At 47.0% G+C, this 26,981-nt stretch overlaps 1 protein-coding gene and 1 long non-coding RNA gene across 8 annotated transcripts; one reads left to right on the forward strand and one right to left on the reverse strand.

Annotated features, from left to right (window-relative positions):
* Positions 1-1,204: 1,204 nt before the first annotated feature.
* On the reverse strand, positions 1,205-26,963 carry LRRC71 (leucine rich repeat containing 71). 7 transcript variants are annotated; one of them, XM_081174133.1, is made up of 17 exons: positions 23,587-24,399; positions 19,699-21,352; positions 9,806-9,924; positions 9,419-9,538; positions 8,059-8,199; positions 7,854-7,929; positions 7,648-7,722; positions 6,950-7,018; positions 6,380-6,539; positions 5,294-5,377; positions 4,992-5,081; positions 4,277-4,405; positions 3,007-3,112; positions 2,800-2,888; positions 2,182-2,290; positions 1,764-1,879; positions 1,205-1,401 (listed from the first exon to the last, which is right to left on the reverse strand). In XM_081174133.1, exons 3-17 carry the CDS (start codon positions 9,897-9,899, stop codon positions 1,276-1,278), a joined length of 1,584 nt encoding a protein of 527 aa, XP_081030259.1. In that variant the 5' UTR covers positions 9,900-9,924; positions 19,699-21,352; positions 23,587-24,399; the 3' UTR covers positions 1,205-1,275. The 7 variants fall into 7 exon arrangements, with proteins under 7 accessions (XP_081030259.1, XP_081030262.1, XP_081030258.1 ...); XM_081174136.1 differs by lacking the exons at positions 19,699-21,352; positions 23,587-24,399 and adding an exon at positions 26,950-26,963; XM_081174132.1 differs by lacking the exons at positions 19,699-21,352; positions 23,587-24,399 and adding an exon at positions 10,545-10,674.
* Positions 21,861-25,337, forward strand: LOC308575527. Its single transcript, XR_014002856.1, has 2 exons — positions 21,861-22,207; positions 23,252-25,337. It is a non-coding gene; the product is annotated as an uncharacterized lncRNA (long non-coding RNA).
* Positions 26,964-26,981: the final 18 nt, after the last annotated feature.

Below are 26,981 nucleotides of genomic sequence, written 5' to 3' on the forward strand. Positions count from 1 at the left end.
CTCACGTAGCCAAGGAAGAGGCAAAGAGGCATGTGGCAGAATACAACTGGTTTATGAAAGAACGCTGAATGAGGACTTCAAGATGCCTCTGAGTACACAAGTATATGGTTTCAAATGTCCCAGTATCTTATCTGTCCCTTTATTACAGTTCTAACCAGGCCATTATTCTATTCTTATGCCGCTCATCCAACCAACCCTGCTTCACATCCACCCCCAGCTCTTCCCTCTCTGATCTCCAGGCTCTAACTGACTCTCAACCGACTCCCTCCCAGCATTCAAACCACTCTTCAAACTCTCAGCCAATCATTGCTCACCATTCACTCTGGTGGAGGACACACTGTGTTCTTTCTGGGATAGTCTGTCCACCTTTGGTCCGCACCCTGCACTCAGCTCTCCCCTGTGGCTCCTAGAAGATGCCTAAAGGCGACAGGATCCACAACCCGGGAAACAACTTCCACTGTCCAGCTAAACCAGGCAAAGGTAGCTGATGGGTCTCAAGCCCCCAAGCATTGACTAATGGGGGTCCAACAGTCAAGATGGCGGTTTCTGCACATGCTGTAGAGGGAAGTGAGGGCTGGATGGGTCTCGCCATCAGGGAAAGGTGAGCTTCTTTGTAGCAAACTCCTCTAAGGGGCAGTTCTCTTCCGAGAGCCTTCCCTTTCCCAAAGGGAGAGGGGGCTTTGGGGGTCTCATTGTGTGTGAGGTGTCTGTGTGTCCAGCAAGCGAGGGGGGAAATATTGTGATAAGTGGAGTATGTTGGATGGGGTGCAGCAGGCTGGGGTGGGCATTACCATGGGCTTAGTGGCCATGCCATATCCCCCCACCCCAGTGATTGCCCCATCCTGCCACAAGAAAGCAATGATTTTGGGGGAAGGGGGTCTCTCCTAGATGTTCCCAAGTCCAACTGTTGTCAACCTAGCAGGTGAGGCCTCTTATTTACTCCATAACCTGGATTTTATGCATATTATCAGGCAGGGATGGTGGATTTGGAGTTCTCTAATTCCATTATCAGCCGGATAAATATTGCTACGACCCTCTGACTTGGCAGTCCCATTAAGTCAGTTCTCTGCCTCTCATCCACAGAGTGACTCCTCCCCCTGAAATCTTTCCCTAAATTAGTACAGGGTCCTGCACCCTTAAGTGAGGAGGTGAGCATCAGGTTTATTTGCACTTCTCTTGAATTGGGGTGGGAAGCAGAATGCTTGAATCCAAGGAGCGCTGTGAGGAGGCCAGCGGGATCATCCTGGATTTTTTGTGTGCTTTCCAGCTAAAGCTCTACGCCGCCCCCGTCTCCTCTTCTGCCATCCTGGCTGCTGTCCCTGACCTGGGAACGGGGTCACGTGTCCACATGAGCTCTTGGATCCTGGCATAGGTCTTGCTGTCCACTGGATAGTTGTTTTTCTGAAACAGTTTTACATTATCCAGGTGAGGGATTGAGGGAGGCAGGTACCTGCAAAGCTTGCAGTACCAGTAAGGCTTCCCCAGCTCATCCTCAATCCCATAAAGGAGGGAGGGTGCAAGTTTCAGATGGAAAGAGAACCAGGCCCCAAAGTAGCACCTTAAAGACCAACTAAGTTAGTTCTTGGTATGAGCTTTCGTGTGCATGCACACGAAAGCTCATACCAAGAACTAACTTAGTTGGTCTTTAAGGTGCTACTGGAAGGAATTTTTTTATTTTGACTATGGCAGACCAACACGGCTACCTATCTGTAACCAGGCCCCAAAGGCTCAGCTATTCTCCCCATCCCCGTCCCCAAACTCACCGCCAGTGACAGCCGCAGGAGGCCCATCGGCCCTTTGCCTCCAGGAGCCACCCTAACACACTGCTGTTCCAAGGCGACCAGAAAGGCCTGCAAGCCCTTCTCTGTGATTTGGTTACCTGAGTTTGGACACGAGGCAAAAGATGAGAACCAAGCTCAGGATCTCCCTCCCCGTTCGGAGGGTGCTTGCTCCCGTCCCCACCCTCTCCAAGCCCATCTTGGGAACTGAATGGAGCCGGCACGGCTGGCCAAGCACTTGGCTCTGCTTAGAGCCATCTACAAATCAGGAAACGACAGCGGCTGGGTCGGCTGGTCAGGAGCCCCATGAAAGGCCTTGGCTCCCAACAAAACGCCGCTAGGTGAGTCACCCTCTTCACCCCGCTTGGCCCAGCCCGGCCCTGCTGCTCTAGGGGAGACGTACGGATGAGGTTCAAGTAGATGAGGACCCGGTTGCCTGGCAGGAAGACTTGCCCATCCCTGTGCTCTGCTGGCTCCAGCAACGGATTCACCATCTCAGTGGGCTCTATCACCTGCCCAGGAAAACAGAAAAGCTGGTGAGGTGAAGGCACCATGTAGGAAAGATGGCAGCCATTCAACAGCTTGTTGAAGTCCTTGACTCTAGAGTAATGGGGGGGGGGTCATCTATGCTTCCTGGCAGGAACCAGCATGGCCGAAGGTCAAGGATGATGATAGTGAGGGGAGCTACAGTCCAGCAACACTGGGAAGGACATAGATGTTTCCCAGCCCTCTCCTACACTCTCTGAATGTGTGGACATGTGAGGCTGGAAGGGCTGGTGTGTGGATAGGGCAGGGAAGAAACTCCCACCATCCCTGGCTACTGGCCATTATTGCTCTTGGGCTCCAACCACACAATCTGGAGGGCCACAGATGGTCCCTGTGTGAAGGAGGAGGTGAAGGATCCTTGCCTTGAGGTTTGGCTGCTTGGTGTCAAGGAAGGGTGAGGGGCTGGGGCTACCAGTTTCTTCCTTGAAGAAGCCAGGTCAAAAGCTGAGCTGGACGATGCTCAAATGAGCCTCACCTCCACTTCTATGACTTGAGCCCGTTTGTCTTTGGTGCCCGATTTTGCTCCTTTGCCGCGGGCGGCTTTCTGTTCAGCAGGAGGAGCCGCTGTAGGGGGGAAATCAAGAAGACTGTGGTCAAGCAGCCCTTGCGAGTGCCAGTGAAGGCCTGAAAACAGTCCATAGGGAGGGGGAGGAAATGGCAGTAAAGAGGACTTTCAGGGCACCTTTCTTGGCCTGCTTGGAGTCTTCCTTCTTGGACTGAGCTGCTGGTGTTGCTGGTGCAGCTGTTGCTGCACTGGCCTGGCCCTTGTCATCCTTCTTAGGAAGTTCCTAGAAAGAAGGGAAGGTTTGGGTTGGTTTTTTTTTAATAAATAAGTAGTGCGTAGTCCCTTCCCCCACCCCTCTAAAAGTGGTTCAAATCTAGGGCTGCCATTTGTTCGGATTTTCCCGAAGATTACTGGGATTTCAAAGGCAGAATTGACATCTGGGGGGAATTTCCAAAAGGCGGCACTTGGTCTTGGATCTTAGGCAAGTCAATCAAAAAAGCGCTTTTGAAAAAAAAAATGCTTAACAAATTTTGGGTTTTCCTTAAAAAAAAAAAAAAAAAAAGCTCAAGAAAGTTCGGCGTGTCCTGGTTTTTACTTTTTGAAATATGGCAAGCCTATTTAAATCCAACCCCACATCCAGAATCACACCTCAGCCAAACGCGCTGGTGGGAAGGGAAAGAAGAAGAGGTCAGGGCTGAGATAATTGGGGAGGGGAAGGGGATGTATCCCAGACTGGAAACCCAGCCTTGCTGCTCCCTCCATCCTTCACTTACTAAGTGAATTCCACAACTAGAAGGGATGACACAAAGCAGTAAACAAAACCAATGAGAGATAGTAAGAAAGTAGAAAAGGTTTTATATTTCACTTTGCTAATTAGAGCGGCAGAAGTGGGGGGGGGGATGGTTGTCAGGGGGTTATATTTAGAGGCTGGGACAGTAGAAGGGAAGGACCGGGGGCGGAGGGATGCAGGCCCTCTCCTGGCAGAGGAAACTATGCAGCATTCAGGAGGAGGAGGATAGGTTCATTTGTATCCTGCCTCAAGGGGGCTTTCAGGCTAAATGGCTTCCACACCAATTAGCAGCAGAGCAGAAAATCAGGTTGGCAAAGCACGTGAAGAGTCAGTGGAAGCAAAAGTGAAAAGCAGCAGCCAAGGCTAGGGAGGATCAAAGGCTCTTCCCCGGCTCTGAGATGCTATCTGTGCAAATGGGGAGCCACCACAGAAAAGTCCTTGCACCCAACAGTCCCCAGCCTAGCCTCTGGAAGTAGAGAGGCAGAAGCCATGGGAGATAAACAGGAGGAGGAGAATCAGCCTCCCGGCAAGAAGGAAACCCCATCTCTCCACTACCCCCTGCCTCCCTCAACCACAGTGAGGGCAAGGCCTTTCAAAACAGCATTCCTAGGGTCTCCTCATTTCAGACTGTCTCCTGGCTTGCTCCAGGGCTCTCACTTTCTCCTTCTCTTTCTCCTTCTTCTTAGTGATGGCTTTGGTGGTCTTGGCTGTCTGGAGCTTATCGAGGGCTATGCTGCTCATGTGGCTGGAGGGGCGCTCGTTTTTCAGTTCCGCATGTCTCTGTGGCTTGAGAGAGAGGAGTGGAAAGAGTCGGCTCAGAAGAATAGCAGCCTCTTGGCAGAAATGGCCCTGTGCCGATTCCCCAGCCCAGTGGCAGCAGAGATGGAGCAGGGTAGTCTCCTACTGCGCAAGCTCTGTTACTTATTGCAGGAGACTCTGAGGGAAAGGGAGAGCGGGAGAGTTGCAATGTGCGGTGCAGCCATAGAGGGAGCCTGGCTTTGGAAATGGAAGGACTGACATGCATCCTAGCAAACTGAACGCTGGTTCAGCCATTTGTGGTCCCTCTCCACCCATACTTCTGGTAAGTTTTACAGCTTTTTAAAATTTATCTAATAATAATAATAAACACTACACGAGCAACTGTGGTTCATCCTAAAATAAGCAACAAAAAGTGCAAGAACAAGAAGAAACAGTTCCAGAGATTTCGGGCTGGTGGGCAGTTTCTCTATGAGGCCATGGCAGAGGCAAGCCAAATAGCTCTGTGCACAGCCAGCTTCTGCTGCAAACTTTCAGGCCCTAGAGAGGGGGGTTCTGGAGCCCACTCATTTACCCCCCCCCCACTTCCTCTGGCACTTCTCTCCTTCCTGCTTACCAAGCGACATCTTTCCTGGGCCTCCTTCTCCAGCAGAAGTCGCCTCCTCTCTACCACCTCCATGTGTGTGAGGGCAAATGGGCCGAGAACCTGTGGAGTGAGCAGGGCAAGGCTGTTGGGACAGTGAGATATTCCTCCCTCCCTGGATCCACTTGCTGTTCTCCTTGCCCTGGCTGCAGAGGCCTGCCTGCTACAGAAGGGAGGGAGGCAGCAATGTTGTCAATTAGGGCTCCTGTCCCACACATCCCATTCCCAAAAAGGGGAACCTCCTGAACTGCTTGAAGGGCCACAGCCAGACTGACCTCTGCGAGCTTCAGGGCTCCTTCATCTTTGATCTGGTTGTGCGCCAGCGACAAGGAAAGCAGCGAACGATTGAGCCGCAGGCCCTGTGCAGGAGGGGCCAGAAAGACATGGAGGAAAAAGCACAGGGGGATTAAGTGGCCCGAGGCCAAGGGACTGGAAAGAGAGCAAGGTCACATTCTCTGGGAGAGAAGGCCCCGGGTGCTGATAAGTCCCAGGACTGCAACAACCCTGGCCAAGTCGAGGATGCAACTCTCTGAGGCTTCCAAATACTGATGGGCAAATTCCCAATTTGTTCTGTGAGTACTGTTGGATGAGTCTACGTACACCAGTGTGATTCTAGGCAGCACTGCCAGTCCAAATGGGTTGTGAAAAGCAAGGATGCCTTCCCACTGGACTTTTCAAAACAGCAGCTGCCTCACAAGGGCTGCCCTTCTATAACAGTTGCATGTCTGTTTCAATGGGGAGTCAGCAACTGCTGATCCTATTTTCCTGCATTCCAGTCTAATATGTGAGTTGCCTTTTGCCCAAAGTAGCTACCTTGGAAAAAGGGCACCCTAGCCAATGGCATCTTCTGCCTAGGTCACAGGCATGGCCAAACTTGGCCCTCCAGCTGTTGTGGGACTACAACTCCCATCATCCCTAGCTAACAGGACCAATGGTCAGGGATGATGGGAATTGTAGTCCCAAAAAACAGTTGGAGGGCCAAGTTTGGCCATGCCTGGCTAGGAGAACCAAAGAGCTTTCACTACACCAAAATTACCAACAGAGACTTTTCCAGCCACACCAAGGAAAAAGGGCAAACTGCTACTCGATCACCAAAGAGCCAGTGGTCAGCTGTAAACTGACAGTGGAACTGCACTCCTTTCCTCCATCCTGACAAACCGCTCTCTCCCATCTCTTCAGTCTTGGGATGCTATTTCTAAACCACCTCCCAGTCTGTCCCTACAGCACTCTTGCCAGAGGCTCCCACTCCTGGCTTTCTTCGGAGAAAGTCACCCTCCCTCCCCTGAACCTCCAAGAGCAGAATGTAGGCCCTGAATCCTTCGGCCTCTGCCTAGGTGCAGAGCTGCCTCAGGCCTCCTCACATCGGCGATGTAGCCAGCACCCACATCTGTGATGTGGTTATAGCTGAGGTTGATGGAGGCAAGGTTCTTGTTTGAGCCCTTGAGAGAAGAAAGCGCCTGTCCAATCAGTAAGGCCGCCTCGTCATCGATCTCGTTGTTCCGGAGGGAAATGTGGGCCAAGCTGAGAGGAGAGGAAAAGAAAGAAAGGAGAGGCAACTTCTCAGCAGGACTGGGCACCCAGCTGCCCCAGAGAGGGCCTGGGTTACTGCAATTGCACAGGACACATATTTTTCTGGCTCCCGTCTTGCCTTATGCCAAGTCAAACCACTGGTCCATCTAGCTCAGTATTGTAAACACTGACTGGCAGAGTGGCTCTACAGAGTTTTAGACAGGAATCTTTTCTCATCCCCGGGGACTGGGCCTTGGACATTCTGTGCCGCTGAGCTGTGGTCCTTCCCTTCCTTTGGGCTCTATGTGTGCTAGAGGCAAGAGACCTCCATGCACACATGCATGCACATGCCCGCACCCAGACACACACAGAGCTCAGTCTTCCACTCCCAATCTCCCCCCAGGCCTCCCCTCAGTTCTCACTTGGTCTCTTCAGCAATCAGCTTGTGGAACACTCGCTCACGCATAGGGTTTCCCTCCACGGCCAGTGTCCTGCAAGCAGAAGGAGAAGAGGTCTGCCCACCACTGTCAGGTATTTGCCCCTTTCTGTTATTCTATTGTTGATCTTATTTTTAAAAAGAAAAAATCAAGATGGTGCTTGTGGGATCAAGTAACCAGGGCATTCCTGCAGGCAGGAAGTAGGTGTCAAGACTGAACACCTTCCTGTCTATGCCAGCAGCATTTGCCATCTCCTGTGAACTTGGCTGGCTAAGCCATCTCTTCTCAAAATGTGGCCCTCCAGTTGTTGTTGGGCTCCAACTCCTAGCAGCCCCAGCAGCCAGCATGACCAATGGTCAATCAAGGATCACGGATGGTGGGGGCCCAACAGCATCTCAGGGCATCAGGCTGCCCAAAGCTCCCTAGTGCCAAGGGGTCCACCTCAGCCTTGGCCCCCATTCCTACAATTCTGGCTCACTTGGGCCCCTAAAAGCCCAGCCTTCCAGCCAGTTCATCCGTCCGAGAAATGTGTTGCCCTCCTCCTTGCCTGGGCCTCAGCCCTTGCTCCTGCTTGCTGCGATTAACCACCCTGTCTGCCTCTGGACTCCAGGCTGTTGCCTCATCACTTGACAGAGGGGAGGAGACCCTGGCTGAGGCCTGACAGGCCCTGATCCAAGACTTACTTGAGTGTGGAGCAGGTTGGCACAATGGAGAGGAGAGAGAGGAAGGTGACGTCTGTCAGGCCAACCTTCCAGAGCCTAAAAGGAGAGCAGAGTGGACAAAACTTGGGAATTCAGGAGAAGTATTCCCCTTTAGCCTGCAGGAGGATGTTGGGTGAACCACTAGCCTGAAAGCCATGCCCCCTGCCCCAGGACTTTGTGCCACTCACCGAATTGATTGGAGGTGGGAAAGAGCTGGCAGGCACTTGGCAAAGATACCCAGCATCTTGTCTTCGATTTTCCAGTCTGCTGACAGAGAAAAGCAGGTGGGGCTTTCGTTGGCCTTGAAGCCCCCAGCCCACCCTGCTCAGGGGGCACAAAGAGGGGAGACGGAAGGTCTGTGTGGACCAGGGAGAGGGACACCACTTCACTCACTCCGGATGAAGATCTCCTTAGTGGTTTTGGGGTCCTCATGTTCCAAATCCACCTGGATGGTGGGGCGGAAGAAGGCATACTTGCACTGGATCTGTGCAATGATGTAGGGACCCTCCCTCTCGGCCAGTGGGTCAGGCTCCTCTGTGGAGACAAGTCAGAGCTCACCAGGGTAGCAACAAGGAGGAAAGAGCCTGGCAGCTTCTCTCATGGGTCCGTAAGGAACAAGACATCGTTCCAGGAGGGAAGCTAAGCTGGCAACCTACAGAGCACCAAACCCTTCTGGATTCATTGACCAGACGTGGCCTCCTCTCTGCTCAGCGATAATCTTACCTGGCCTCTTCCACCTTATCTGATGTCTCTCCATCGAGCAGCTGCCTCTTTGGTCTGGCCATTCCCAAGAGGGTAACATTTTGCTCTCCCATCTGTCTGCACCCACCCACAAAGTGGAAAGGTGACTGTCACCAACCTGGTGCCCTCCAGATGTTAAACTTCCATCAGCTCTAGCCAGCATGTCCATACAATGCTGGGGCTGACAGGCGCAGGGTGTGCTGGCTAAGGCTGATGGGATTTGCAGTCCAACATCATCTGGAGGCCACCATGTTGGGGAAGGCTGGTCAAGTGCATGCCTCTTCTCCTGTGAAAACGGATGTTGGAGGTATAGATAGCTTCAAGAAATGGCCATCTTTACACAGGAAGCTGAATTGTATCGAGTCAGACCTTTGAGGTCCATCTAACCCAATCCAGGCTTCACTGACCAATAATGGTTCTCTCCAGGGTTTCGGACCAGAAGACTTTCCCAGCCCTTCATGGAAGTGCCATTGGGGATTGAATCTGTGACCTCCTTTCTGCAAGGCAGATGCTCTGCCACTGAGATACTTACTCCTTTTCCTCTAAAAATAAACTCCAGTCCTCATGGTTCTGATTGAGTTAAACGGGGACATAGGAAGCTGCCTTAAAGCCTCAGATCATCGGTCCCTCTAGCGATTACTGACTGTCAGCAGCTCTCAGGAATCTTTCCAAGCTCAACTTGGAGATGCCTGGGATGTTTATCATACTTTATGGAATTGATTGCCCCCATGCTGGTGACTGAGGCACTGTAAAAAAAATAATAATGCTACCAAGTTCAGCATTTGAGCAAAGACACACTCGTTTGTTGTCAGAATTGTGCCGCAGAGAACTAGCGACATCCAAGACATCCAAGGGGGCGGCGGAGATAGCACCGAGAACTGCCTTAAACTCTCGACCCCCCACCCCAGAATTGGGCTTGATTTGTAACTCATGTGCCTCATTGTGAAGTGGGGAAATATTACAGAGGATGTAAAACCCAATGAAGTTATTGAGAGGAACGAGCACCACTCACCCTGTACAGTGAAAGAATTGGGGTGTGGCCTCAGTGTAACTTTTGGGATCTCTTGGAATCCAGCCCGGGTGCAGAGCTCCAAGAAATCCTGCTCCAGGATCCCTGTGCACTGGTATTCCTCTGTGAAGAAAGGGAAAACGGCCCGGGAGGGCTTTAGAGACACCAAGCAGCTGGTGTTCAGATCCTAAGATTGTATGTGGGTGGTGGCAGCTAGTGGCTAGAGTAGAGTGGAGCTGGGATGCAGTCCATGCTCAACTGTGGAACTCAACGCAGCAAGCCACCATATATCAGCCACGCAAGATCGTCATGAGACTGAAAACTTCCCTAGAGAGTGGCTGAGTCAAAGCAGAATGAGAGATGGGGGGGGGGCAGAGTAGATCTTCCTACCTTCCCCATGTTCAGCCCTTCTGGCAGCATTCCTGGCTTCTTCTTCCAAGGCTGCAGCCTTGTCCTTGGCACCCCGCTCTCCTTTTTTCCCCATGGCGCCCCTCCCTCTGGAAAGGACTCTGTGAGGACAAAGAAACGAATCATGAGATTGGAGGAAGTCGAGGGCGAAGGTCCCTGAATGGGGACAAGAGCTGAAAGATGTGAGGGCTGGGGGAGGGAAATTAATGAATTCTGGGAGAAGCAGCACAGGGATTTTTTTTGTTGGGGGGGGGGAAGCTTCAAGGTCCCTGAGATTATGGCTGATTTTTTGAGATGTTGGAGATCCCTGGAGGGGAGATCTGTTAGATTCAAAATTCTAGCAGAAGGCTCTCTCCTTGGCTGAACGGGGGAGGGGGTTTCTATAGCAATGGGATGGGGGTCCCTATGAGGGTCTGGAAACGGGACAAAGAGGGAGCAATTGACGGTCAGCCATGGGTATATGTGGGGTGGAGTCCCTAACGAGCAGAGGGGCCTCAAAGTGAGTGCTGGCGACTTATTAAGAAGGACCCTAAGGGAGATGGGGCAGGATTTGAGGGGGGGCTGAAGCTCTCTAAGGCGAGGCTGCGCCCACTTTTATTGGAGCAGGTGAGTCTTCCTGCCAAGGCCACGTGACGAACCCTCTTCCCACCCACCCCACCTCACCCCGCGCCTCAGAGGTAACAGCGGTATATCAGTATCGAGGTCAGCCCCCTCCCTCAACTCAGCTCAGGCCTCGCACGGCTGTGTAGGCCGCGGTCGCCGTGGCAACCAAACCCCGGCAGCAGCTAGGCGGGGAAAGAGGCAGGGCCGAGGCGGCTGCAGCGAGCCCTGTTGGCCACTAGAGGGCGCAGGAGCAGCGCCGATGGCCGAGTCAAGGCATCCCCCTCCATCCACCTGTCACCTGCTCGCCAAAGGGCGCCGCCGCCACGCCTGCAGAACGGGCACGTGTGAAGCTCCCCCAGGGTCTCTCGGGGCCCTGTAACCCCTGCAGTGGGGAGAAGAGAACTAGAAAGAGGCATATTCCATTTCCCGCTTTCCCTGACCTCCCCTATCACCAAAAGGGCTTGATCTGGGTGCTGTTTGCTATGGCCACCCGCTGTCTGGGGAGAGGTCGTTGGGGAAGGAAACTTTTGGCGTGGGGGGCGGAGCAGGAGACCCCCACTTCCCAAACCTTCCCCAAAGGGCCTGACAAGAGTACAGGTTCCCCCATCTCCCCTGTTCATACAACCTGAATGGAGTGGAGGGGGAATAAATAAGGAGATAGACCATGGCTAGGCAGACTAAGGCCCGGGGGCCGGATCAGGCCCAATCACCTTCCAAATCTGGCCTGCGGATGGTCTGGGAATCAGCATGTTTTTACATGAGTAGAATGTGTGTTTTTATTTAAAATGCATCTCTGGGTTATTTGTGGAGCATAGGAGTTCGTTCATTCCCCCCCCCCCAAAAAAATATATATAGTCCGGCCCCCCCCACAAGGTCTAAGGAACAGTGGACCAGCCCCCTGCTGAAAAAGTTTGCTGACCCCTGAGATAGACCCACACTTTCTCCCTAAAATCTTCTCTCCCCCACCCCTGGCCATCCTTTCCATTTGACCCTGCTGAGAAGCCTACACACATACACCATCAGGGAGTGCCTAGTGCCACCCACAGATTTGTAGGAACAAAAATAAAAAAGTGTTTTTAAAATGAGTAGTGTTATTTGTGAGGGTGGACTCAACATGCCAAAAATCAAGAGAAGTCATGCCAAAGTCATGTTTCAGTCTGCCATTTGGAATCAAAATGGTACCCAGCATCCAAATGTCAATGAAGACTGCCACCCCACCTCAGGAACCTTCATCCTGAATTTGGTGATGCTGTCTTGATTGGTGGCTGAACCTATGCCATAAAACAGGTGAAGTCATACCAAAGTGACATATCAGTCTGCCATATTGAGTCAAAATGGTGGCTGGTGTCCAAACATCAATGACAACTGCCAGTCCCACCTCAGGAACCCTCATGCCGAGTTTGGCCAAATTATATTGAGAGGTGGCCAAACCTATTGTCAAAAAGCCTGCCGTTCAAAGTTGGAGTTAACTCTATTAGCAAAAACACAATCTTCACAGACCTGGCTGAGTGTCAGGCCTAATGAGTGCAGGTCTTATTCCATGAAATCAGTTATAATGTTTGCGGGGAGGTGTCTTAAAGCAATGCAGAGAAAAGAGACAGAACCGCCCCCCCCCCCAAAGTACCCACTTGGCTGAATGAACTGTGCACTGTTATTATGTAAATAACTTTTGAATGTTGTGACCTGCTTTGAGCATGGCTTACTGTGAAATGTCAGCACGCAAATAGGTGATGCTGTGTGTTTATGTAATATGCACACACATTTGCATTAGCACACTGTGGGTCTGTGCCTGTAGTGTGCAAGTGTTGTTCAGGAACCAACTCTTGTATCGGCAAACAAGGATCGTTTTGCATTATGTCTGGCTCCTGCGCCTGCTTCTAAATCTGATTTTACAATACCAGTTTGTTCTAAATGCAGCTTTTAAATGCAACGTTTCTGCTTTATGTGGTGAACCGTTTTGGGACCACCCGTTTTTCAAAAGCAGATTGCAGATTTTTGGTAAATAAAAACAAACCACTAGTAGCTGTCAGCCCATCTCTCTCACGCTGCACCTTCTTTGCTGAGGGTAGGCCTTGGAGCACAAGAAGTTTTGCCTGGTCTGGGACAAATGCCAAGAGATTCTCTGGTACGTAAAAGAGGCAGTGAAGCAGGTAGAAAACAAGCAGTGCCTGGACAACGATTTGAAGTACCTGGACACCACCTCTCTGGAACAGATCAGCAACCCACTGGTGACAGAGTTCAAATGGCCTCCCTTTCCCCCTCTGCCTGAGTTCCTGGCGTTATACTACTCTTCCCCTCTTTTAAATGCTGCCTTTCTGGAAAACTGGGGAGCTAAAAGAAGGTAGGTGCGGAGGGTCGGGATAACTCCCCTCCACCAGCCCGCGCGGCGGGGATTAAGAGTTATCCCGACCCTCCGCACCTACCTTCTTTTAGCTCCCCAGTTTTCCAGTCTGTTGCCATATTTCTTCAACAGCGAAGGGAATGCCGTGCGTAAATCCATGTGTGTAAGACAAGACAGTTTATCCCTACTTGGCAGGCGTCCGGTCGGATCTGCCTGAAATTGGTTTTTTCTGTCGGACTTAAAGACCTTGAAGGACCTTTCTGCCTCTTTCTCTTTGGATTAAGCCTGAGTCACGGAAGCAGCTTCTCCCTTGGCGTCTGTTTCTTCTTTTTGGAATTGGAACTAGACTCCTCCCCCCTGAACCCAGACTCTTTCCCCCCCCGGAGGAACCCATCTAAACCTTGCAGAGAAACTCCTAAATTCTTTGGACCCCCGTCCCCGCACTTACTTTTCTGCCTCCCCCCCCCGTCTGCCCTTCCCCCTTTTTTGCCTACCCCCCCCACCTCTTTTGTACTTCTAGCCCTTCGATTTTTGGCTGCACTCAAGGAAATACTAACAGGATAAGAGCCCGCAATACGTGGGAATGGATTAAGCCAAACAAGTGGCCGAAATTCAAAAAGAAAAGCCTTCGCATTATTTGTCTCATCTAGACTGTATTACCTTTTTATTGCTCCTTCTTTGTGTTTTCCTCCCTTTTCCCACCCCCTCGGTATCCCCCAACCCTCTCCTTTCTCCTCACCTTTGGTTCTTTTCCATCTCCTCTCTTTAATAGAAATTTATTTTTCCCATTAGTTAAATGTAAGAATTTACAAACCAGACGGGAAAGCTCCTAGTATTATGCATGGGAACTAATTGTGTACTGATTGTGAAAATAGACGGGACAGTTTTGTATTGACCTAAAGGACAACACAAGTATTATATAGACAAGGAGGAGACATAAGACAGGGGATTTAGTAAAAGTGTATTGATTGAATCAGGGGGCAGGTCAATATAACTTGTCTTGTGATAACCAAAAATATCCAAGACTGTACGTCCTCCGGGGAAATTTACAAGAATCCTTAAGTTAGCTCACTGTGGGAGGTGCGGAGGGGAGGGAGGTGGGCAGATGACGGGGAGAGACGGGAAGAAGTCTGTGGGAACACCAATGGACAGGAGAACCTCAAGGCAAGAGGAAATAAAAGATTTAGATGCATTATGGCTGAAAATAAAAGAGGAATTCAGACAGAATGAAACACGCATAGAAAAAAAGTTAGGAGAGATGCAGGAATCCTTTGACAAAAAGATTGAAGTTGTTGCAGGGGAACTCTCAAACAAGATAAAAGACCTAACAGTCAGAACAAAGTCTTTAGAAGAACTAAACAAAAAAATGCAAAAAGATTTGAGAGACCAGAGAAAAGAAGCTGAAAAAACTAAAGAAAACTTTGGAGAACTGAGTAAAACTCAGGATCAGGTCTTAGATAATTTAGCCTTGATGGAGATGAAACAAAAGCAGTTAAATCTAAAATTTAGAGGAATAGGGGAAGAAAGAGAGGAAGATATCAAAGGGAAAATGATCAAAGAACTTGCGACATGGCTTGCATTAAAAGAAGAAGAGGTTGCCAAACGATAGAAAATGCCTTTAGAATAAAAATAAGACCCAAACAAAATAGACTGAAAAAAGTTCCAGGAGACTGTTTAGTGATCTTCAAATCGATAGACATGAGAAATATGATTTTGAGAGAAAGTTACCAGAAGAAACTGGTAATTGATGGAAAACCAATTATCATTCTTAAAGAAATACCAACTAGACTCCTCCGGAAAAGAGAGGGCTACAAACAAATAGTCGGCACTTTAAGAAAAAATGGCATACAACACAGATGGGAATTCCCAGAAGGGATTTCCTTTTTTTACAAAGGGAAAAGATTTAAGATAACCGAAAACCAGGAAGTCAGTAAATTTTTACGCAGATATGAAAAAGACCTCGGGGGGGGGTGGAGGAAAGATATGGAGAGAAAGATGGAGAGAAGGAAGAGAGAGGGGGGGTGATCCTGAGGGAGAGACTGGAGAAGGAGGGAGGAGCGGGGGGAGGGGGAGAGGAGGATGAGGGGAAAGAGGGGGAGGAGGGGGAGGAGGAAGAGGTTGAAGAACAAACAGAAGACAAAACCACCCGAATTTAAACCGGTTAAACTCAAACCGGGAAATCACTGACTTTCTAGTAGATAAAAGTAATAATGAACCTTAAAATCGTAACATGGAATGTAAATGGATTGAACGAAAAAGCCAAAAGGAATAAAATTGCAAATGTGTTGAAAAAGAAAAAATTGGATGTAATTTGTATTCAAGAGACCCATGTAGCTAAAAAGCATAAACATGTCTTAACAAACAAGTATTTGGGTACAGAATTTATAAACTCTACGGAAGAGGGGGAAAAAGGAGTGGTAGTATATGTGAAGGAAAAATGGGAACCAAAAATGATATATAAGGATGAAGAGGGGAGGATACTAGGGGTTCAAATCAATTTCCAGGGAGAAAAGATTAATGTAGTCAACATTTACGCCCCAAATACAAACAGACCTGAGTTTTTTAAGAAATTAGAACAAGTATTATTAGAATTAGATGACAACAAGACGATATTACTGGGAGACTTCAACGCGGTGCCGACACCAGAAATTGATAGACAAGCGGAAAACAGAAAACGAAATCAAGGAAAGCTACCGAAATCATTTCAAGATCTGGAAGAAAATCTAGACTTAATAGACATATGGAGATACAAACATCCAACAGAAAAGCAGTTCACTTTTTTCTCGGAAGTACACAAAAGTTGGGGCAGAATAGACCAAATTTGGACCTCGAGAGCACTTACATTAAGAGCAATAAGTTGTGAAATTCACCCAAGAATACTTTCAGATCATAACCTGATAACTTTGGAAATCAAAGGTGTAACACAGGGAAGTTTTAGATGGAGGCTAAATGAATATCTATTAGAAAATGATGATGTTATTGAAAAGGCCAAAACCACCTTAAAAGAGTACTTTGACTTGAACCTGAACATAGGAACAAACATAGAAGTGGTTTGGGACGCCAGTAAGGCGGTAGTAAGAGGCTTATTTATCCAACAAAATAATTACAAGAGGAAGATAAGACAGCAGAAGAAGGAAGAAATACTCAAGCAGTTAAGAGAGTATGAGAAAAAACTAATAGACCACCCGAAGGACGAGCAAAGCATACAAGCAATAAAAATGCTACAAACACAATATTCGATGCTGACGACTCAAGAAATTGAATGGAAAATCAAACTAATGAAGCAAAGATATTTTGAGTCAGCGAACAAAACAGGAAAATTTCTGGCCTGGCAACTGAGAAAAAGACAGAAGCAGAACATGATAAACAAAATAAAGGTAGAGGAAGAACTGATAGCAGACCCAATAAGAATACAAAAAACAATTCTCGAATTTTATGAGGAACTATATAAGAAGGGGGAAGAGGATCCAACACAAATAGAAAGATATCTAAAGAGACATAAAGGGAAGACCATCACAGAGGAAGAAAGATCTCAACTAAACAAACCCATTAACATAGAAGAGGTTCAAAACGCTATAAAAAAAATGAAAATAGGGAAAGCTCCAGGCCCGGACGGTCTTTCGGCTAAATATTACAAAATTCTAGGGAATCAACTATTACCGGTGCTCTGCGATACTATGAACAACATTTTAAGAGGAGGGAAAATACCTGAGTCGTGGAGGGAAGCTTTCATAACGTTAATTCCAAAACCAGACACGGACAAAATGTGTATTAAAAACTATAGGCCAATATCTTTATTGAATAACGACTACAAAATATATGCCGATATCATGGCAAATAGATTTAAAAAGTGCCTGACAAATTTAATTCACAAAGACCAGGCAGGCTTCTTACCAAATAGATTCCTGAAAGATAATGTGAGACACACCATAAACCTAATTGAATATCTGGAAATTAATAACGACGTACCAGCGGCCTTGATCTTCATAGACGCAGAAAAGGCGTTCGACAATGTTTCTTGGTCGTTTTTATTAAAGACTATGGAAGAAGCGGGAATAGAGGGAGAATTTCTGAAAGGAATACAGGCAATATATTCAAATCAATCCGCCAAACTGGTGATAAATAACAATCTTACAAATACATTCCAAATTGAAAAAGGAACCAGGCAAGGCTGCCCCCTCTCCCCGCTCTTATTCATTATGGCCCTAGAAGTTTTGGCAAACAAAATAAGATCAACAGCTGAGATCCGAGGGATCAAAATAGGATCAAAGGAGTTTAAACTAAAAGCCTACGCAGATGACTTGATGCTATCCTTAGAAGAGCCGCAAAGAAGTATCGAGAAGGCGCTGGAAATATTAGAAGAATATGGCAGACTAGCAGGATTTAAATTGAATAGATCAAAGACCAAAATATTAACAAAGAATTTGAGAAACGATATAAAAGAAAAACCAGAGAGACAACACGGAATTAAAGTGACCAAAAAAATAAAATATTTAGGCATTTGGCTTACACCTAAAAATATAAACTTAATTGAAGATAATTACACAACGACCTGGAACAAAGTCAAAAAAGATCTGGATGTCTGGAGCAGAGTTAACCTCTCATGGCTCGGCAGGATGGAGGCAATAAAAATGAATATTCTCCCCAAGATGCTGTTCCTCTTTCAAAATATCCCGGTTATTAGAGGGACTAAACTATTCAAAGATTGGCAGAAAGTTCTCTCAAGATTTATATGGCAGGGAAGAAGGCCAAGGATCAGATACAAACTACTCACAGATCGAAAGGAGAGAGGAGGGCTGGCGGTTCCCAACCTAAAACTGTACTACGAAGCTGCCTGTCTATGTTGGGTGAAAGATTGGAGAACTTTGGAGAACACGGACTTATTGGAACTTGAGGGCGCAGATAACAGGTTTGGTTGGCATGCCTACCTTTGGCTAAGCAAAGGAAGAGCACATAAGGGTTTTTCGAGTCACATTATTAGAGGTCCTCTATATGAAGTTTGGGAAAGAAACAAAAAATTGTTAGAACCAAAAACACCCTGGTGGTTGTCCCCAACAGATATTCTATCATTTAAAAAAACAAACTTGGAAGAGCAAAGTTTGACATATGAAGATATATTGACAAGCTCCCATGAAAGCTGGAAACTAAGACCGTATGAGGAGTTGAAAGAAAAGTTGAAGGGTTGGTTACAGTATCATCAGATTAATGCAAGGTGGACGGAAGACAAGAAAGTAGGAATGAACGAAAAGAAATCAAAATTCCAAATTGAAATAATAGAAAGTAAATCTAAGCTATTATCCAAAATGTATAATATCTTATTGGAATGGGATACAAAAGATGTAGAAATTAAAGAAGTTATGGTAAAGTGGGCAAGAGATTTGGGACACAATATAGAATACGAGAAATGGTCGAAATTATGGAATGAGGGAATAAAATTCACAGCAAGTGCTGCAATTAGAGAAAACTTAGAAAAGATGATATACAGATGGTATTTAACCCCAGAAAAATTAAATAGGATGTATAAGACCGGTAATAAGGCCTGCTGGAGATGTAAAACAAATGAAGGGAATTTTATACATATGTGGTGGACATGCGAGGGAATAAAAAAATTTTGGAATCAGATATATGACGAACTAAAAAAAATATTTAGATACACATTTCCCAAAAAACCAGAGGCCTTTTTACTAGGGATGGTTGGAAAAGAAATACCGGAAAAAGATAAAACCCTGTTCCAATACGCAACAGCCGCGGCTAGAATACTAATTGCCCAAAATTGGAAAAACTCAACTTTACCAACGGTGAAAGATTGGCAACTGAAATTATACGATTTTATAGAACTGGCAAGAATGACGCAAAGAATTAGAAATCAAAAAAATACAAAGTTAAAAGAGGATTGGAACAAATTTATGGTATATATTGAAGGCAATTTTAGTAACTTACCAACTACAGTAGGTTTGACCTAAATCTTCCGATGTTACAAACTAAAAACTAATACCAGCTGTAAGAAAAAACTATTAAAAATAGAAACCCGAAATCAGGAGGGAAGGAAGTTGATGTTAGTAAATTGTTGTATGTGTTTTTTCTTTTCCTTTTTCTTTATTTTTCTTCTTTTCTATTTAATGTTTTTTTATTTAATGTTTAATGTTTCCTTTTTCTGAACTGGCTGTGCTTCTTTGGATGTGTATGATGAAGAAAATACAATAAAAAGCATTTATAAAAAAATAAAATAAATGCTGCCTTTCTCTGCCCCTTGACCTCCAAAGCTGTCGCATTATTCATGAGGACTCCCCTGCGTTTGCACATCCACATAAACAGTTGAGACAGAGGACCATATACACCACCTTGAGCTGCTTAGAAAATGGTGGGATAAAAATGAAATGAAATGAAATGCAGGGGCATGGCTAGCCAAGGATCAAAATGTCTCTGATTGCCACAGGACAATAAATGCATCAAGTGGTCTTTTAAAAGTGGTTTGGCACCCAGAAATTTACAGCTCCAGTAAGGTAATGCTCAAGGTCCAAAAAGCAAAATTGTAAAACTTGATTTAAAGGAGAAAATAGTATCTGTTCTGAGGCCTCACGCAAGGCCTACTCTATACAGTAATGGCAAAGGGAGGCCTGGGGCAACAAAAAGGCGGGAAATCTGCTCTCAATATGGAGGGCGATAGGGTGTCATAGGCGCTTACATAAACTGGATCCGACAAGTGCTAGCCTCAGACTGGGCAATTGCTCTAGTCTTCTTTGAAAGATGATTTGACTCACTATTGGGAGACCTTAAGGAAATCTCCAAAACATCTAATGAAGCTATGAATACAGCCCTTGAAAATCAATCTGAAATTCAGCTGCTTCAAAAGGCAACTGACGATCTAGCACTTAAGCTAGAAGAAAAATCGGACAGAGACAGACAGAAAACATTAAATGTTGTGGTTTACCTGAAAAAGTAGAAGGGGCGGATATGGTTCCATTTCCACTGCCCTCAGTGGATTTAGAGGGGGCTCATAATGAGTCCCGACTGGGAAAAGCAGAGCAGGTGAATTCCCAAGGGACACTGTGATCCAGTTTGAGCATTGCAGGCTCACTTCAATTTCTCAGGAAGTGGTTACTAATGTTATTAAGCACCTTAGGACAGGTAAATTACTGGGACCAGATGGACAAGTGTTTCAGACTGAGCTCTTCCCATGGTTTGCAAAATTATTCCATTTAAACATTATTACACATCTTGGGGGGGGGGGGAGTCAGTCCCACAAACATGGAAAATGTTCATTAACCCTAATTTTGAAGCCAGAAAAAGATTTCACAAAAGTGAACTCATACAGACCGATTGCACTTATAAATGCTGCCATTCAGTGTCAACAGTACTGAACTAGATGGATGTCAATGGCCTGATGTGGTACAGGCAGCTTCCTTTGCTCCTCTGACGTAGGTGGGCCTTTGGCCTGATTCTGCAACCAAACACACTCAATGTTCTCATCAGGATACATGAAGCAGGTTAACAACAACATCTCTCACTATCTGTGCTTCTGTTAGACCTGCATACATTGCTGTACAAGGATCTGCTAGTGTTCCTGCAGCAAAAGGGTGCGAGGCTGGTACTAAAATGCCACAGCAAGAGGGTGCTGGGATCCTCAGACAACAAGTAGATGTTCAGCCCTGCTCATGGATGTCAGGTGTGCGGGCAGGAGCCAGGCCCTGTGACCAGGACTGGGGCCTTCCTAAGTTTGTTCTGAAGAGGCAAGGCACGGCCTCACAGGTGAGGCTGATTGGTAACTCACAGCACCTGGTGGCAAGAGCTGGGAAGGGATATAAGGTTAGCATTTCCCTTCAGCTCTTTGCCACAGCAACACGTTCCCTGCCTTGGGTTCCTTGACTCCTTGATCCTCGGACCCTTGACTTCATGACTCCTTGCTTCCTGACCCTCGGACCCTTGGCTTCCCGACTCCTGGACTCCCGTTCCGGCTCCCACCCCACCATCTTGCCCCCGGTCCCAACGTCCCCAGCCGGGACTTTGATTGCCCGTGAACCGGACCGTGACAGATGAAAAGGGAGACCACAAAACCATGTTTCCTTGTTTAAAGGTTGTAAGCTAAACGAGGCAGCCCTGGCGTGTTGCCTCTTCCTCCATCTTGTTTCTTTTCTCCATTCAAATGTGTGGGTCCTCTTCATCATTTCCACCTTTGAACCAGGACCTCAGATCTATGAGCACATGGCTTCAACATATTCTGAAAAGAAGATGTAAGGTTTTTACCTGCTGTTTCCTACCACCCCATTTCCCCTTTCGGTAGGAGGGAGTAGAAGATGAAGATGGTAGCGAAGGGTGCCCTTCATGGTCAAACTGCTGAGGTGGAAGGAGAGGGTTGAGGGGTCTTGGGAGAACAGCCCAGGACTTCAAGCGGGCTTCCAGATGGCAGCCATGGCTTATGTCACAAACAGATCAGATTTTGGACCAGACTTTTCTGTGTGTGGGTGTGGCATATTTATCTTCCACATTTTCCTGCTTTTTCAGTCATGCGTGTTTGTTGCTATTCTGTTGCTTGCTGCTGAGGTGTGGGTGAAGCTTGATGGGTGGATGGTGCAGTCTCCCCTATCCTGGAGCAGAGAAGCAAGATATGCAGGAGATTAGGGACTTCTAGTGAGTGGCTGATAGTCACCCACACCTGTAAGCAGTGAAGATCCAACAGGGTTGCAAGGCATTCTGGGAGTATCCTGCTCATTTCCTGCCTCTCCCCTTGAAAAGACCAGGGAGAGAGGGAAGGTCTTCTGAAATATACTCAGAGTCGCAAAGTGATTTCATGCTCTTTATTCAGCTCATAGTGGCGAGGAGGAATGAATGAAAGTCCCCTCAAAGTATCTGCTTTATATACATTATTTACACAATGGGCTGCACATGATTGGTTAATTCTGGAATTCTACTGCAAGCCAATCAGGTTGTGGATTCACTTATATCTGGAGCATGATTGGGTGATTCCTGCCAACCAATCATACTGCTGCATTGTTCTTGGACCAATCAGACTGCTGCATTCTGAATCCTATTGTTCTAGGACCAATCAGACTGCTGCAGTTTGGATCCTATTCAACTCAGTACATAACATCTTCTCTGTTAGCACCCCTCCTCCCCACTATTGGCTTCTTCCCATTTTGGACATTGATGGGGTGGCTGTTTTGGTTTAGACTCTCCAATGCCTTTCTTTTTCCCCTCCCCACCACAGCAAAATGTTTCCCAGTCGCCACCCTGCCTAAGACGAAGCTCCCGATGTTACTGAGCTGGAGGTGAAAATCCGGGAGGAAGCCCTTTGTCCTGTTTTGTCATCTTCCATACACCTCCCCACCCAAGGAGATGCAGGTTCTTCCTCCCAAGGAGCCCCCTTGAGGTGCTGGCAAACATGCAGGGGGTTCTCCCCCACCTGGAAGGGGATGGCAGCCACCACAAAATGGCACAGAAAGGTGGGCCTGTCCCAGCAGGAACATGAGTTGTTGGATTTGATAAATGAACTTGGAAAAAGCCAGATTTGGAGAGATAAAGTTTTGTTTGGTTTGAAAATGGGGGGTTGGATAGACCCCCCTATGCAGGGATGTTTTGACTTTCCAAGTCTGGCAATGGGCCGCGAGATGTTTGGGGTTGTGGGGGCTCTTAATTCTGGAGGGACTTTGAAATATGTTCTTAAATACCACATGGAGTTTAGTGAGGACTATGGAAAAGGGGCTGATTTGTCAAGAAGGGTCAAAAACACCGTCAAGCTGGAGTGCCCACGAGTGAAAGGAGCAGGAGACAAAGTAAAGTATAGGTATAAATATGAAGAAGAGCCGTGGAAGGGACATGGAAGAGACTTAAGGGCCTCGGACATAAGATTACCAGGTTAATGCGCCAGATTGATGGGATAGAAAGGACTGACAAAACCCAGGACCAGGAGGAAGAGACGCTGGATGAAGATTGGAAGAAAATTTGAAAAAAAAAAATTATTAGGATTGCCTTATAAAATTAATGAATGTTAGAAAAATGTTGGAACGAAATTATTTGGCTTTAGCAAAAATGTTAAAAGAATTATGTAAGAATATTTTATGGTTATGAGAAATTGGTATAAATAAGATGTAAGTTTTAAGTTTTAGGGTTCTTTATAGTAAAATAAGGTTAAAATAGACTAAGGTAATGTAATGACAGAATATTATGAAAAATGGAAAGGATTTGCTGTAATAATTAACAACTAGGATACAAAAAAGGGAGGAGTGAGGAGGTCAATGAAAGAAGATAATGACAGTTAAGAATTTGAGAATATTGGATTTGTTTTTAAAATTCTGTGGCTTATTTTTGTTTTTTGATTGTGCTCTGTTATCTGTTTTGTTGTTATTTTTTTATTTTGATTTTTACTAATTTGTATTGTTTGATTGTGGTTTGTTTCTCTTTCGGTCTTTTTCTTTCTTTTTTTTCTTTGTTTTTCCTGTAATTTTAAAAATCTTAATAAATATCGTTTTAAAAAAACAAACAGAAAGGTGGGCCTGCGACTGCCGGCTGAGGCCATAGCTAATGGGGGAGGTGTATCTTCTCTGAGATTGCCCTCAGATTGCCCTCCCTCTGGTAGAGTTGAAGCAGATATGTGATGGGCATTTCTGCCAGGGGAATAGGGCCAAGGGTGGTATCAAGATGCTGGAGGCAAGCCTGTCCCTGTGAGAGCTCCCCATTGGGATTTTTTTTTTTTTTTTTTGGGGGGGACGACAGAGGACACAGTTAGCTTGTGCCATCTCAGCCATCCTTGTCAATGGCTTCCCATCTGCAAAAAAACCAACCCTTCTGTTTTGTGACAAGCTGCAACTGCAGACTAACCCACCTTCCTGATCCTGATCCAACAGTGCAAGGGAACACATCACAAGATGATGATGGGACAGGAGCAGGGGACTCTGTGGCTCCTTCTGGAAGCAGATTGTTCTTGCTTAAAACCTTTTGAGATTTAATCTGCAAGTGCTTAACTCCTAAATATATCTCCCCTTTGTTCTGCCCTCCCATCTTGGTACTTCCTGGGAGTTCTCTGAGGTGCTGGGCATATAATGTGTTTTCCTGTAATTCAGGGTTTTTTCCCCTTCACAATTCTCTTTCTCCTCCCCACCCCCCACCGATGTCTCCTCTTGCTCAGAAGAGGTGGAGGGTATGAAGGATGCTTTGCCCACCTCTCTCAAAGGTTCAGCAGTGGCCCTGGATGTCTCACCCAAGATTATCTTCCAGACCATCAAGCAGCTCTCACAGAAGCTCAGCAGGCTGAAAGCAAGGAGTTGGGGGGGGGGGTAGGACGGTGCTCTAGCAGGCCAAAGGAACGGGGATGTGGGAGACTTGGTATTCTATTCCACTTCCTTTTATGAAAGTTCTGACCCATCTGCACATGGCCTCAGTTGTGAGAGGCAGGTCAATGGGTTGAAATGGAGGGGGAGTATGAATCATGCGACTCTAGAGCCAGAGAGAACAAATTGGTGGAAGCTGCCTGTGTGTGTGTGTTGAGGGAAAGAATCAAACAAATGAGTTCAAGAAGACACAGAGGGTGGTCTCCACTGGTGCCAATTTCCTAGCTGCTCTTCCAGAGCAAGTTATTCATGTAGGCTGAGGAAACTGAAGAGGTTTTCATTTTCATTGTGTAAGTATTGCAAGTTCTCACCTCACCTCACCCCACCCGACCCTAATCCCCATGTGCTATTCAAGAGCACTCCTCTCTGTTCACCTAGACTCAAAAACAAATACGGTAAGTTGGGTGCATCCAAGCCTAGAGTGTCAGGTATGCTCTTGTAAAAAGTGGCTGAGAGGCCCAAAGCTGGAGAAGAGAGCAAATGGAGGGGTCTTTGAAAAACCCTTGACCACCACTACCACCCCCCAATATTGAGAGCCTTCACCTCAGTGCTGTGATGAAAAGGTGAGCAGGCAGGCACATCAGGCAGCTCCCCACCTTCAAAAATAAGTGAGGAGCTGGAGCCTGTGGAGTGGGGAGATACTCCCATTTTGAGTCAGACTGGTGGCTGTGCTGTACTTGGCAGTTGTAAAGTACCTTCCCTCTCTCTCCTTTCTAGGCCAGATGGCAGCCCTGAAGAAATTTTACACTGGGACAGAAAGGAGATTCTTCTGGTCCAAGCCACCCCTCAGAGCTCCCTCTACCCCACTCAAGCTGTTCCCACCCTGCCCCACCAAGAGAAGCAGCTCCCACCCTGCATCCCACCAAGAGAAGAAGCCACTCCCACCCCTCAAGAGGAGCCACTTTCACCACCACCCCTGTTCCACACATCCCATTCCCCTGCCAGAGCAACTGTTTTACCACCATCTCTGGCCAAGAGGAGGAGCTGGTGACACATCACCATCCTGCAAACATTCCTTCTCCCCCCCCCCCCAACCTCTCCCAGGAGTTGTGGTGGCTTCAAGACCAACTATGGACATTTTGAAATAAAAATAAAAAATAGGCTGCTGGACTTTAGGATCTCGGCCTGCCTTGGAAACAGGGCCCTTGTTGGTGTTGTCTGGCCAGAGGAAGCTGAGAGGTGTTTTCTGACATTCAGTTGTAAAGGTCTATGTGCGTTTTAAGAAAATGAAATGAAATATCCCATCTGTGTAGCTTTTTCATTGTGTCAGAAATCTGTGGCTGAGCCTGAGTAGTTTCTGGGAAGCAGGCATGGTGGTGATGGCCTAGTTGGAGGCTGTTTGCAAAGTGAAGCTTTTGCCATGATTGCTTGCCCCATGCCTGACAGGCAATGACCTAGGGCCACCCCCTATGAGCTTCCTTTCCTTTTTAAAAAATATATTGTTTCCATTTTAAACTATTAAAACACATTCATATTTTTCCACAGTTTGTTCAAATAAACTGTCGACCTCCCTCCCTCCCATCTCATGGTTACCTTAATTCTTTTGTATATCATAGTATTATATACTACTTTCTCTTTGCATTTATGTCCTTTCCATTGTCAAAAAATTTAACCAATATGTATAAAGGTATATATAATCAACATTACAAGTCTTCTTAAATAAGTCTTGCCAGTGCTGTTAATGGTTTGCAATTGTCCTTCATATATTGTATAAATTTACTTCCTTTCCTGGGAAGCTGCAGGGGAACAGACGGGTGGAAGAGATGGGTATTGTGCCAACCCCTTTGCTCTGAGGTCTTCTAGCACTGCTCACTCTTCCCTGTGCCACTTTTCCACTTCAAATTGTACTGCTATGAGCTGGGTCTTTCCTGGGTATCCTACCAAATACCCTCCACCACAGATCACTTGGATCGGAACAGAAGAACGTAAGACCTCTGCTGGATTCAAGCCAGTGGCCCATCTAGTCCAGCAGCCTGTTCTCACAGTGGCCAGCCCGATGCCTGAGGGAAACCCTCAATACAGGATCCGAGCACAAAGAGTACTCTCCACCCCTCTGCCACTGCCCCAGTCTCCAGCAACTGGTATGCAGAAGCATTGCTCCCTCTGGCTGTGGAGACAAAGCACAGCCATTGTGACTAGGAACCATCAGTAGCCCTTACATAGACTAGGAATGCGGCAGCTAGACTGGTGACTGGGGGCGGCCGCCGAGACCACATAACACCGGTCTTGAAAGACCTACACTGGCTCCCAGTACGTTTCCGAGCACAATTCAAAGTGCTGGTGTTGACCTTTAAAGCCCTAAACGGCTTCGGCCCAGTACACCTGAAGGAGCGTCTCCACCCCCATCGTTCTGCCCGGACACTGAGGTCCAGCGCCGAGGGCCTTCTGGCGGTTCCCTCATTGCGAGAAGCGAAGCTACAGGGAACCAGGCAGAGGGCCTTTTCGGTGGTGGCGCCCGCCCTGTGGAATGCCCTCCCATCGGATGTCAAGGTGATGGACAACTACCTGACATTCAGAAGACATCTTAAGGCGGCCCTATTCAGGGAAGCTTTTAATGTATGATATTTTAGTGTTTTTTGGTTTCTGTGGAAGCCGCCCAGAGTGGCTGGGGAAACCCAGCCAGATGGGCGGGGTACAAATAATAAATTATTATTATTATTATTATTATAGGAAGAGGCAAGTGGCGGAATAAAACTGATTTATAAAAGAACATCAAATGAAAAAGCACTAAATGAGGGCTTCAAGATGCCTTTGACTACATAAGCTTATTGTTTCAAATGTCCCAGTATCTTATCTGTCACTTTATTACAGCTCTAACCAGGCCATTATTCTATTCTTATGCCGCTCATCCAACCAACCCTGCTTCACATCCACCTCAGCTCTTCCCTCT

The sequence above is a fragment of the Podarcis bocagei genome, assembly GCF_964188305.1.
Source record: "Podarcis bocagei genome assembly, chromosome: 16".
Lineage (NCBI taxonomy): Eukaryota > Metazoa > Chordata > Lepidosauria > Squamata > Lacertidae > Podarcis > Podarcis bocagei.

Excerpts from the sequence above, each read along its gene's own strand:
- LRRC71 (XM_081174136.1), bottom strand. The coding sequence starts at position 9,899 with ATGGGGAAAAAAGGAGAGCGGGGTGCCAAGGACAAGGCTGCAGCCTTG. Across the intron at positions 7,723-7,853 it reads TCCCACCTCCAATCAATTCG|GCTCTGGAAGGTTGGCCTGA; the intron begins GTGAGTGGCACA and ends CTCTCCTTTTAG. Across the intron at positions 2,889-3,006 it reads CTCCAAGCAGGCCAAGAAAG|CGGCTCCTCCTGCTGAACAG; the intron begins GTGCCCTGAAAG and ends TCCCCCCTACAG.